We start from the raw sequence: 13,725 nt of genomic DNA, 5'->3' as shown, positions 1-13,725 counted from the left end.
CCTAGATTTCATCACATACTAAGCATGTACTCTACCACTGGGATACAGCCCTAGTTTTCCATATTTTTTAATTAAATTCTCAATTTTTTTCTGGTGCAGGAGATTAAACCTAGGGCCTCATGCATGCTAGCAAAGCACCCTGACTTCTAAGCTATTTACCCATCTCATTCCATCTAAAATTTAAAAAAATAATTGGATACTCCACTGAATTGATACCTGCTGAATACAGGGCACATGGCACCCAGCCATCTCCAGACTGAGGAGGCTGCAGATCTCTGCAGGGGAGATGGTGATAGGAACAGAGGTAGCAGCCTGGGAAATGTCAGTGCAGGAAACAGTTCAATAAACTTCTGAGGTCAAGGAAGTTATGCTGTGGGTGCTTATTGCTTAAACACTGCCACCTGCGCGGTGGTGGCGCACGCCTTTAATCCCAGCACTTGGGAGGCAGAGCCAGGCAGATCTCTGTGAGTTCAAGGTCAGCCTGGTCTACAGAGTGAGTTCCAGGACAGGCACCAAAGCTACACAGAGAAATCCTGTCTTGAAGCCTCCCCCCCCCCCAGAAAAAAAAAAACCCAACCAACCAAACAAACAAAATCCTGATATCTTCTAGCTATTCTCTTTAACCTGTCTAATAGGTTATCTGTTAAAGTTTCTTATTTTGCCCTATTAATTGCTGGTTTAGGAAGACTGCTCTAATCATAAGTCATTATTTTCTATTTTTGTAAGTTTATGCATCTAACAATGTATGACGAGAGCTATGGTACGCACTGACCTGGAACAAATCTAATTGTCCCTACCTCTCCATGCTTTACTATCACAATCTTTCATTAAAATGAAAAAAAAAAATTGGCATCAACTCTCTGCCCTGATTATTTTGATCATTGCTAATGGTGTTTAGGTTATACAGAAACACAGAGAGGAGATTGCTTAATCTTAGTTCTCCTCCAAGCCAACTCCGAGACAATAGCTTTGGTACAGGTAGGTCGGTTTGTGTGCTTGTTTTAGATAAAGAAGGTAATAAGAGCTGGAGATGTAGTGTGGGGCACAGTGCTTCCCCAGCATGTTCAAGGTCCTGGGTTTGAGGCCCAGCACCATAAAAACGAAACACTGTCAATGGAATTGAGTTATTAGTCAGGCTTTCTCTGGCTGAAAGGATAGACCTAGAGGTGGTAATGTCTTGGCACTTCTAAACCAACAGTGTTGTGAGTTGAGCAAACTTATTCAGATAAAAGAAAGCTCTGATGGGGAACCAAGGAAACACACACAGGTTCTTAAGACTGAGGGATGTCATCAAACAGAGGAGCTGCTCACTGCCAGAAAACTTACATGGCACTGTGTGTGGAGGCACTGGGAGAATTGGGGAAACGGGAACGAAAATGAGGAAAACTGGTAATTGACGATATTAGTTTGGTGGGAAAGGAATGGGGGTCAGAAGAATAAATGCAAGCATAAATTAGTATGAAGAGGGGTCATTCAAACATTTTTTAAAAGAAGACGCCATTCTGGTGGGAGTTGACAGACCTTAACACTTTCAAGGGAGAAATCTGCTGAGGAAGAGGGAGAGAGAGGTACAATGGTAAAAGATGTAGGAAGCAGAGACCCCCAGTCTTCCCTACGCTCCCCTGCTCCTAGGAAAATCATCTCCAGTGCGTACTGCAGACTGCCTAAGGCAAACGTGTGAGCATTCATATCCCTCCTGTGTGCCATCCCTGGAAGAAGTAAAGCTTGTGCAATAATTATAATTAATGCTTGAATTCAAACATGGCAACCTTAACATGCTTAACATACACAGAATGAAAACCAATAACAAGAGTAGGGAAACCAACCTTCACTAGTGGATCTTTCAGATAGCCCCTATAAAGTCACTTAAATTAATGACTTAGAAGAAGTAAGGAAATATGAGGAGTGAGTTCTAAGTTAAACGTATCTGTGTACTTGTCTGTTTACTATTCTACCCCTCAGTGTAGCTTCATTTAAAACAAATTGTTGAAAGTTTATTATAAATGTCTATTGAGGTATTATTAATTAATGTAATATATATCATTAATGTATAACTATTTACATTTCTGGAAAGTATTTTAGTGCATCTGTGTTTATATATGTGCATAAAAGAATAATACTCGTTGTGCAGAGAAAACATGTAAAATTAACTTTCATGTTATTAATGTACTAGTTTTAAAATTACTTAATGAAAATTCTCCCAAATGAAGGCTCTTTAAAGCTAATTAAACACTAGAAACTAAACCTTGAAGTGCCTCTAGGACAAGCAAGGTAACTGATTAATGAAAGAATTTGTAAAAAGTGATTCGATTTATATTGTTAATAATTGATTCAAACTTATTTCTAATATAGGTTTATACTCACCATGGGCAATGGTGATCCATCTTCAAAATACATCTAAGAATATCCAAAAAATAAAACATGACACCTTATGATGTTCATTATAAAAAGGAAATATGAAATATTTCCAACAGTTCTGATATTAAAATATTACAAAATTACTCATTTAAAAATAAAATCCAGTAAGAGTAGACATTCTCATCTAAAACAGATACTGTAGCTGATTCTAGTTGTAACAGAATAAAACTTCAAACTGTACATTCCTTAAGATACAAATCAATTTCTTTTTAAAATACTGCTATATTAGTACAATACTACTTTTCTTTAAAACGTGGAAAACATCAGTTGATTTACACAAACTCTATATAAAATTTGCTCCTGACTATCAATCTTTAGGACTAGTCTTTCTGTTTCTGTCACATACTAAATATACAACACAATCTAAGTGTGAGAAGTCTATCAAGATGTCTTTATAAAGATGGAAAACATTCACAGAAGTAACACTTGCTAAGTTGAACTTGCCACAAGAGAATTGCTAAAAATGTTCATGTTATGTTACCATGAACCTGGGGAAACAGCATTAATTGTGGCCATAAGTTACACTGCCATTAATACAAGGACTAATTCCACTCATGTATCTAAACAGTAGCCTGAATAGCATGAATGTGAACTGTGGAGATAATGTAGAAAGCAGTAACGCAATATTGAACATCTTTTGAGAAGAAAAGGTTTCCTTACTTATCACAGACGGAACAGTGATGGCAGCGGTCTGGTTTTATAAGTTGGCATCTGTCACAATACCGGATTGCTAGGAACAAAGAGTTCACTTAGTCTTAAACTTAACAAGTCACTGAAAACACAGTTAAATGGCTTTTTACCATCACTCTAGATTTAAACTCTAAAAGTATACTGAATTTAAATTTGATAATAAAAAAAAAGATATTCAACCCAGTTTAAAGACAGAAAACGAAAACACTTGCCTTGAGACAGGCTGCCCTGGAGAGATTTCCCAAGAACAGAAGACCTCTTGGAAAATCTCTCTAAGGAGTTCTCTGTCACCAGTGGCTATGGTAAAGCTCTCAAGGGGAAGGTGCGTTCATATCTACTGGTCAACAGAAAGTCTCCCTCAGATGAGTCAATTTATCCCTGTGCATAATTGAGTGAGAATATGCCACAAAGACATAGTTTAGCATGTGTAAACACACTCTATTGGTTCCATAAATTGGGAAAGACCTCACATCTCTGTTGATTATGATACAATGTTAGAAGCAAGTATGGGAAGAAGCATTTCCAATAGAGGATTTTAGTTCTTGCAGGTAATGATGGCATCTTTTCTTCAATAGTCCAGAGAGCACAAGTGGATCTGGATGGCTGATTTTAAGATAACTATTTCTCTACACAAATCTCACAGAGTGCACTAGATTGCAGCAAACAGAACAGTGAAGACTATATTAGATGTAGATTCAATATGGTTCTAATATGAGCTCAAAGCAAATGCAAATTATATAGGAATATTAATGAGGCATTTTACATTTTTAATAACTTATTTATTTTATGTACATTGGTGTTTTAGTACCCTAGGACTGGAGTTACAGACAGTTGTGAGCTGCCATGTGAGTGCTGGAAATTGAACCTGGGTCCTCTGGAAGAACAGTCAGTGCTCTTAACTGCTGAGCTATCTCTCTAGCCCCCATTTTACATTTCTTGCATGCTAAATCTTTGAAAGCATTTGTGTATCTTATATTTAAGAATTCTCACATGGCTTAGCCATATTTTAAGAACTCAACAGACCAATGGGCTAATGAGCCTTAGTGGGCAAATAGAAGTTTAAACCCCCAAAACATGATGGGTTAAGTCTTGGCAATAATTATCTATAGTTCGTGTAGTTTTTTTTTTTTTTTTTTTTTTTTTTTTTTTTTTTTTTTTTTTTTTTTTTTGTTGTTGTTTTTGAGATAGGATTTCTCTGTGTAACAGCTCTGGCTGTCCTGGAATTCACTTTGTAGACCAGACTAGCCTCGAACTCAGATATTTGCCTACTTCTGCCTCCCAAGTACAGGGATTAAAGGTGTATGACACCACCTTCTGGCTGTGTGTTGGTTTTTGAAGATAATGACTTAATTAGATGTTAAATTATCTTAAAATGTAAGCTAAGTAGGCATTATATTAATTTAAATTATTTATATAACAGTTTCCATTGAACCAAACACGACTGGCAAAAATAAAAACATCAATGAAATGATTCCTAATGATGTGCTGCTACAGTCATAGATTGGTGCCTTGTCCAGTCATCATCAGAGAGGTGTTCTCCATCAACCGATGGGAGCAGATAGAGACCCACAGCCAACAGTCAGAGAGAGAGCCCAGGTTGGAGGTCTCGATATCAGTCCCTCCCCTCAGAGCTTGGGGCATCCCCCAAAGAGGGGGAGGATGAATTGTGGGAGCCAGAGGGGTTGAGGACATGGAGTAAGCACAGCTGGGAATGGAACAGGGCTCATGGGGCCTCACAGAGACTGAAGCAGCAATCCCGGAGCTTGCATGGACCTGCAATAGGTCCTCTGCATATATACCACGGCTGCCGTTTGGGGGTACTCCTGACCTGGGAGTGGGGGTGTCTTTGACACTTTTGCATGCTCATGGGAACATTTTCCTCCTACTGGCTCCCTCGCCCGGCTGATACAAGGGTTTATGCCTAGTCTTATTGTATCCTGTTTTGCAGTGTTCTGTTATGTCCCCGGGGAGAACTGCTCTTTTCTGGGGAAAAGGGGGTGGAGAGGTGGATCTAGAGGAGAGGAGAGAGAAGGGAATGGGGAAGAGCAGAGGGAGGGAAAGCTGTGGTCAGGATATATTGTATGAAAGACAAATAAAATCTAACATAAAAAAGACAGCAATACCTAAATTATGTTTTACATAATTCACACAATTACTGCTTTAATCATAAAAATCACTTGCAAAATCATTAAGCTTTCCATCCATTGTAGACATTGCTTCCTTAAATATATAAATAGGATGGTTTATAATTAAAACTTTAAAAGCAAATTTTCCCTACTACAGATACACACTTCAGCGGTCCTTATATCATTGCCAAGGCACGACAAAGTAGGAGGAACAGAATCAGAGTCAGTTCTGAGATCTCGGTGCCACAGTGTGACTCATATTTCTGCTCTGTTGTATGGAACTGTACAGGAACGATTTAATAGCAACCCAAGACACAGCACAGCACTTTCCAATGAGCGTTTGACAGTTTATGAATATGAACATGCTTTCCAAGAGTCATTATATCTCATTTGCACACTGTCCGTAATTATCAGAGCTTACCTCCGGACATGGTCCGGGTATAGATGGGAAGGTCTTTGGCTGCTCGCCTCAGAACTTCCTGATGGGCTTCTCCTCTCGGCTCTCTCTCCAGCAGTTCTTTCTCTGCATAAGAGAGATGGAACTGAGGAATAAATTTAAATTTTAATCAGTATTTTCAAAGGAATGACAACACATTTGTCTGCTCTATTATACCCACAAGTACTTATAAAATATGAATGGTATATAGTACATTCAGAGAGGTTGATAGAGTTTCCAATCTGGGCATGTCTCTTAACTTCACAGATAACTACTTGATGAATCTTGAAAAAGAATGTGATAATAATAATAATAGGTATAATAGACATTATACCTATTTCCTCAAGTGTTTTGAACTTAAAGGGAACAGGATGTAGAAAACAGTTTATAAAATGAATAATTCTGTCAAAATGTTAATTATATAATAGATAAGATGGCCCAGTAAAACTGCATGGCTCAATAAATAGATTTTTCATTTGGATACTATTAGGAACAAAAGTAGAAAAAAATCAATTGGATATATATTGTCATTTAAGACAGTTTGAACTTAGGCATAATTGTCACACAGAATCTCCTCTGGCACTCAAATATCTAAGTATTCATTTTTCTGCTTATATTGACAGTTTAGTTCAACTAACTATACATGCTTATTTGAGAAAAACAAAACTTTTTTTTGGCTCCTACTAGATAATCACATATACATACAAAAGTCCCAAAGTTGCTACTGTATGAATCCCTATAAATAGGTCCAGAAGGTATGTATGTACCAGATCAACCACAGTGCTGTTCTTTGAAATGGGAAAAATACAAACTCAATCTAATGTCTATCAAAGGGTAGTGGGTAAATAAATCAAGACAAGATACATCTAAACATACTACTGGCGCTTAACCTTGAACTGCGATGATCCAAGAATGAAGTACCATATCTCACCACCTTGCTGAAAACAGCAACAACCAATTATCTCAGAGAACACATTCTCTATAAAGTTTCAAAATCAAGAAGCTAAGCAGTCTCTATATTACCAATAAGGGCACAATCATATGTGATAAAATTATAAAGAAGATGGGAATAATTAAAATAAAATGCAGAATAGTTGTTTCTTCTTGGGGAGTACAGGGAAATACAACAGTGATGTGTATAACAGATAGGAAAATTAAACATGGTCTATATATCAGCTGAATGTTTGCTTAGGCATTTTTATTTGATTATTCTTCAATTTGTACATTCCATATACTTTATTTGCCAGTACTGAGGATTGAACCTAGGGTATTATATATGAAAGGGAAGTTTTCAACCATTTTGAGCTATATCCCAGGAGGAGTTGCTAATGAAACGCTCACAGAATAGATATTTTTAAAAGAAAAAATAAACACAACCTCGAGTTGGGCATGGCACTGTACGCCTGTAATCCTAATACTCAAGCGACTGAGGCGTGAGGATTGTGAGTTCAAGATTAGCCTTGGCTACCCAGAGAGTTTCTGTCCCTAAAAAAAAAAAAAAAATTAAGGTGACTTAAATGTGTCATTTACATGATGACAAATTATTCAATAAAAATTAGGTCATGACATTGGGCCTCAATCTTTGCCTTCCCAGAAATCAACTTAAAAAAAAAAAAAAAAACCTTCGGCTTTCAAGTGTAAATAACTTTTATATTAGCATAATGTGTTTGTGTGCATGACTCTTTGCTAGACTTAATCATAAGACTGCAGGCCCATTAATGTAAAAGCCATGCCTGCCTTCTTACACAGATGCTTCAGATCTGTTTGTTTCTTTGAGATGGTTTCTCTGGGTAGCTTTGCGCCTGTCCTGGAACTCATTTGGTAGCCCAGGCTGGCCTTGAACTCACAGAGATCCGCCCGGCTTTGCCTCCCGAGTGCTGGAATTAAAGGCGTGCGCCACCGCCGCCGCCTGGTGATGCTTCAGATCTGAACTCAGGCCCTCTCGCTTACACACCAAGCAAGCATCCTCATCTGAGCCATCTCTCTAGCTCTACCCACTGCCGTTTCTAAAACTGATTTAAAACCTGGCACTGTAAATCGACACTGAATTGGTTATTTATAATATATTAGAATACTCCTAAAAACTGCAATAGGCATTGAAATTCATCAACATTTTATGACTTTCCTGGTCTTTTTCATCTTATGGGAGTGTTGGACACGGAAGACCCTCCCATGTTTAACGCTTAAATTAATAAATTAACTAGAACAGCCCTGAGTCAGTTCCAAGAAATCAAATACGGGTTAGTGAAAATCGTACTTACATAATATAGAGGTCAAAACCAGTTTTCTACCTTGTAATAGGGTTGAGCTATGTGGTTCTCCCTTCCACCACTTCCTCTCCAGAACATTATGGTATGCAAATTCCTGTTAGTTCAGAGATTAGAAAGCGCTATCTGTGCATATCTGAAGGTACTGAGCATCTTGGAAAGTAGAGATGGTAACTCCTGATATAGTCTCCAGCTGCCACAGTTCTTCATACATCCTGGGTTTGCTGCTGCTAGACTAATTTTATTTTACTTTTAAAGAATACCTTAGATTTACTTAACGGATTGAGAAAATACTGTAAAGTTTCTAAAGTTCCTATATAGCCCATCACTAAGTTTCCCACATTAATATCTTACAGTAGCATTGGCACATTTAAGGCACTTTAATAACATAATACTAATCCATTATTCACTAAAGTGCATAGCATAAAGTTCAGCATAGATATTCAGATTTTCTGCTTTGGAATATCTTTTTTTAACTACAGTATTTCTATTCCATATATCTGCATAATACGGGATTATGAAAATCCCAGAGTATGTTCAATTGCCACATCCTCTCAGGTTCATTTTAGCCTCGGTAGTTTCTCATATTTTCCTTCATTGTTTATGATTTCCTTTCCTTGTTTCTTCTTGTTACCATGGCAGTCCTGAGTAGCGCTGGCATCGTGTAGAGGGTCATTTAATCACAACTTCCCTATTGTTTGTCTCCTGATAAGATTGGGGGTTGTGGATCTTTAGGAGAAAAACCGACATTACCAGCAGGTCAGGGCAACGTGACTGGACCTATCATACTGGCCTTGATCACATAGTTAAGGGAGGGTTAAAATCTTTGTTTGTTTAAGACTTGGTTTATGTGTATGGGTGCTTCTCCTGCATGTATGTGTAGCAGCACCTGCGTGTCTGGTGCTCTCAGAGGTCAGAGAATGGCATCATATCCCCTGGAACTGGAGTTAGGGTTGGTTGTAAGCTGTCACATGGGTGCTGGAAACTGAATCCTTGAAGAACAAGTGCCCCTAACCACTGCACCATCAGTCCAGCCTGAGGGAGCTTTTCGTCAGGGGTCGCTGCTATGCACTTCCTCAGTACTTCTCTTTCCTACCCTGTACTCTTTGGAGGGAATATTTGTTCATATGTAAGGAGTGGGGATTTATGCCTCCCACCCCTAAAAGGTAAAGTATTTAAAGACATTGTTTAGAAGTCTTCTCTTGGACAGGTGTTTCTGTTCTATTATTTATGTTACCTCAATTATTTGTTTAATTAAGTGGTCTCACAGATGTTTATTCACGCTGAGAGACTTCTGCTGCTCAAATCATTTGCCCTTTTCCACCGGGGTTTCTTTCCTGGGCCTAGGTGTTCCTCTGACACATTCTCTTCTGTGTGTTCTGTCTGAGCACTTCCTTGTTTGCTGGCACTAGAAGACAATGCCCTTGGCTCCTCTTCATTGTTCCTGCATAGTCCTAAAAGTAATCATTTCTCCAAAATGTCTGCCTTCTTCCTACCAGTAAATGTAATAGGAACCAAGATCTGAGGTCATCTATAGTTTCCAGATTAAAGTAGGGTTCAATTTTAACTATATACACAAAAAGAAAATCATTATTTGTATTTTAAAAAGAACCAGAAAACTAACATAAATACATTCTCTTTTCTGTTGGTTGTCTTTCATGTAGGACACACACACACACACACACACACACACACACACACACACACACAATCTCCTCATGAGAATCTAAAATGTGCAAATTAAAACATAAAACAGTTTACCCATTAAGTTGCTAACAGAGTTTTCATAATAACAAGAAGCGCCAAGAGTTTGATATAACTGGTAGTATGGAAAATTACTGCAGTCCTTTTGGGTAACAATTTGGCAAGCAACTGAAATTTCCTTGATCTAGTAATTCTGCATTCAAGAATTTTTATTAAGGAAATAATTTAAAATGTGAGTAAAATTCTACATACAAGCATGCTATTATCAGTACTATATAATATGAGGTTGGGGTCAGTCTAAAAATTTAAAATTGGAATATCATTACATCAGTCATCACATATTACAAGAAAATTATGCTGCTATGACAATTAGCAATATGGGTTGGGCCGGAGGGATAGTTCAGTGGTTAAGAGCACTTGCTGCTCTTACAGAGGACCCAAGTTCAGTTCTTAGCACCCATGCCAAGTGGCTCAGAAGGGAACTCTAATTCCAGTTCCTGGGTATCTGACACCCTTTTCTGGCCTCTGAGGGTAACTGCACACACATGAACACATACACATACAAAAACACAAATGATACCAAATAATATCTACCCCACACAGTTATCTGAAAACACACACACACACACACACACACACACACACACACACACACACAAATATAGTTTTTTTTTTTAAAACAATCACCCAGCAAAGTCTGATCAAGTTTTAAATTCATTGTGATTTATTTCTATGCTTGTCCTAGGAGGTTTGCTGTTTTATATGGTGTAGTTAGAGAAACCCTCAACATGATACTACAAGTATGTAAATGAGAGATGATGCCCTGGCTCAGGGTGGCAGCAGGAGGGGTATGAGCTCACACTGTCGGCATCGGCTAAAGTGATAGCCTGAAGCTAAATTGCTGACTGTATATGGATGGAGGAGGAAGAACAGTCAAGGATGACTCCAAAGTTTTTGGCCTGAAAATGAAAGACATAACTGCCATTTCTGATATGGGACCACTTTAACAATGTGATAAGAAAACTGAATAGGAGATCCAATTTTTTCAGATACACTGAATTTGAAATTTTTGTCAGATGTCAGAGAGATAGTTTTTTGATGTACCTAGAGTTCAGGAGAGAGGTCTGAGCTAATGTATTAATGAGTGTTATACCAATGGGATACTATATAAAATTATAAAATTAAATGGGATTGACAATGCAGTTATATTTAAAGAGAGAGAGAGAGAGAGAGAGAGAGAGAGAGAGAGAGAGAGAGAGATCCAGAAACTGAACTCTGGGATAATTCCTTGCTTGAGAATTTCAAGAGATAATTGCTGCTAGTGCAGATGCAAATTATAATTTTTTAATGAGAAAAGGGAAAGAATATCATAGAAAGAAAAATACTGGGATGGTACATTCAGGGAAGCTACATGAGTTAAGAATTACAAGAACATAAAGCATACATATATATATATATAATGTATATAAAGTATCAGATATATATATATATGTACATGTGTGTGTGTCTATGTGTGTGTGTGTGTGTAATGTATATAAAGCATCAGTGCAATGTCTGACAGAGAGACACCTATATTAAACTCTCAGAAGAAATCAGAGCTGGGAATAGATGTGAAAGTTATCAAAGTAGAGTTAGCTGGTGAGCCACCTGAGTGGATAAGATCACTCTCTCCATTGAAAGCAGTCAGCTTTTTCTTTCGAACATACACAGTGGGAGAGATTATGAGGAAGAAGGGGGCACTGTATGAGGAAGGAAAAAACACGTAGAAAAGGAGAAAGAAGTGGGGAGCCAAAGAAAAGATGGTCTGAGAAGCACCAGAGTCTACATGTACCATTATTTCTGTGCAAATATATGGGGTTTGGTTTTAACACCCCTTTCCAAGCTGAAAGCATGATTATTGGCTTGTATGGTCACAGATTCATTCCAAACTGATTGCTTTAGGGAACAATCTACAGTGATGTCTTTTCTTTTTAACTTGGCCTCCTAAAAATATGCTGTGAACAGCAACATTTATTTAAATTCAACAAATACATATTGGAACAAATACCAAGGATACAAAGGGGTATAAGATACCATCCCTTGCTCTTAAATCGTTTAACCAAACAAGATACCCAGAAAAGAACAGTACAATATATTCAAAAATGCAAATTTAATTTAGTCATATGCTTCTACTTAAAAAAACCTTCTGTATCAAAGATTGCTAGCTGTCCCCCAATGACCATTCATCCCTTTAGTGGCTGACATGACCATTGAGAATTGCAATGACATTCCCAGGCTTCCATGTGAGATGTGGTCACATAATGAAGTCATCTAAATGCAAGTGGAAATGGAAGCAGTAACTTGAAGAGAGTGCCATTGAAGGGAAAGGGCACTTCTTTCCTACTGTCTATAGCCCGCTGGCTGGAACATATTCATAATGTCTGGAGTTAGAGCTACATCTTCAGCCAAGAAGTGGCCTATGGAATCAAAACACCATGTGACAGAACAATGAGATAGAAGGAGTGTGGGTGTGTAGAAGTTGTGGACAGGCTATAGATTTCCTGAATACAGAGAGGATGAGTTAAGCAATTTAGTGTTGTTTCTGGTGATTGACAGACAACTAATATGTGTTTAGTATAATAATTAGTATGGAATTGCATCAAATTATCTGTCTATCATCTATCTATCTACCTACCTGCCTCTCTATCTGCCTATCATCTATCTATCTATCTATCTATCTATCTATCTATCTATCTATCTATCGATCTATCTATCTATCATCTATCCATCTATCTATCTCTCACCTATCTCTTACTGATCCATCTGGATACTTGACTCCAATGTAGAAAGGAATGCATAGAAGATTTAATAGAATAAGTCTATCAGATACAAAAATAAGTACCTAGTGAAAGTTCCAGTGTTCATTAACATATACAGATTTTTTAAATCAAAAAACATCACTGTATTCATTCATTTGTAACAGCTAATGAAAAGAAGGAAATTCATTTTCAGAAGTCAGTATAACAGATTGCTATCTTCAGGGTAACTCTGCTATTGCTTTGACTTACTTCTTTTGAAGGATTCATGGGCAGTGTAAAAATGGTTTTCCAGTATGACCAGACAAACATTGCAAAAAGCAGATGATAAGCCATGAGGCTCACAACTGAAACAAAAGAAACATAATCAATCATCACTGTAATATGCAAAATTTTACTCAAATCATGGTATTCACAAAATATTCAAATTAACAATGATGACAAGCTATCAAATAGTATTTATATCACATTCAAATAAGTGCAACTCTTTAAATTAAAAACCTGAAGTCAAGAAGAAGATTTTTTGACATCTCTGAATGCATCATTACATCTATATCCAGGACTAGACCCTCCCCATCTGTACTCAGGCCTCTCTCTTTGCAAACTGGCTAATCAGATCTTTCCTAAGTTGTAAAACTGTGGTGGTTATATAAGAGTAAACCCAATATTAGCCAAATGTTCAGAATTTCAGATTTTATGAACCTTGCTTAATGAGAGGCAGAGAAAGCAGTTCCCATCTGAGAAGCCGTTTGCCTGTTTGCTTAGCTCTGGTTGACCCTGGTGGCTCTCTTGGTTGTAACGACAACATGTAAACAGGGACCATCTGGATGAAGTGATTTCTGTCGGTGGGGGTTCTAATGCCTGATTTAGCACACAGGACAACTGTTAAGAAAAGCATCCTGAGTATTTTTTTTTTTTGATAATATAAACACACTTTGTATGTTCTTTTAAAGGCTTGAAGTAATATATGAGTTTACAATAATAATTTCATACTACTGATAATAATTCTGTCTGAATAACACATTAGCATAGTTAGGAAGTAAACAATTGCAGAAAAAAATGTGCCAATTCAGAATGTTTGAGGGCTGGTGGTGCAGATCAGTGGTCGACTTCCTTTCTAGATAGCACTAAGTCTCCACTCCTAACAAAAACTAAGCAGATAAATAAGCAGGATGTGACATGTTTTATATTTTAAAATTTTACTAGCAATTTTTAATTTTTCTAAAGAATTATGATATTTATGCCTATGAATTCATCTACAATTTGGATTATGTAATATGGAGCTTATT

The 13,725-nt window shown here is 37.4% G+C and overlaps 1 protein-coding gene across 2 annotated transcripts in view; it reads right to left on the bottom strand.

Moving 5' to 3' along the window:
• The window catches only part of Zdhhc2 (zinc finger DHHC-type palmitoyltransferase 2), a 61,987-nt gene that overhangs the window by 21,296 nt on the left and 26,966 nt on the right, over positions 1–13,725 (bottom strand). Inside the window, exons 3-6 of one of the 2 annotated variants that reach the window (XM_028872363.2) lie at positions 12,689–12,783; positions 5,656–5,776; positions 3,079–3,148; positions 2,365–2,397 (exon numbers count right to left, since the gene is read on the bottom strand). In XM_028872363.2, the coding sequence (XP_028728196.1) occupies positions 2,365–2,397; positions 3,079–3,148; positions 5,656–5,776; positions 12,689–12,783 (319 nt within the window). The remainder of the gene's footprint in view (positions 1–2,364; positions 2,398–3,078; positions 3,149–5,655; positions 5,777–12,688; positions 12,784–13,725) is intronic. The other variant, XM_028872364.2, reaches the window with a different exon arrangement.

This window comes from Peromyscus leucopus, chromosome 17, assembly GCF_004664715.2.
Source record: "Peromyscus leucopus breed LL Stock chromosome 17, UCI_PerLeu_2.1, whole genome shotgun sequence".
Taxonomy (NCBI): domain Eukaryota; kingdom Metazoa; phylum Chordata; class Mammalia; order Rodentia; family Cricetidae; genus Peromyscus; species Peromyscus leucopus.
The sequence above is the reverse complement of the archived record's forward strand: the minus strand, read 5'-3'. Positions and strand labels throughout refer to the sequence as shown.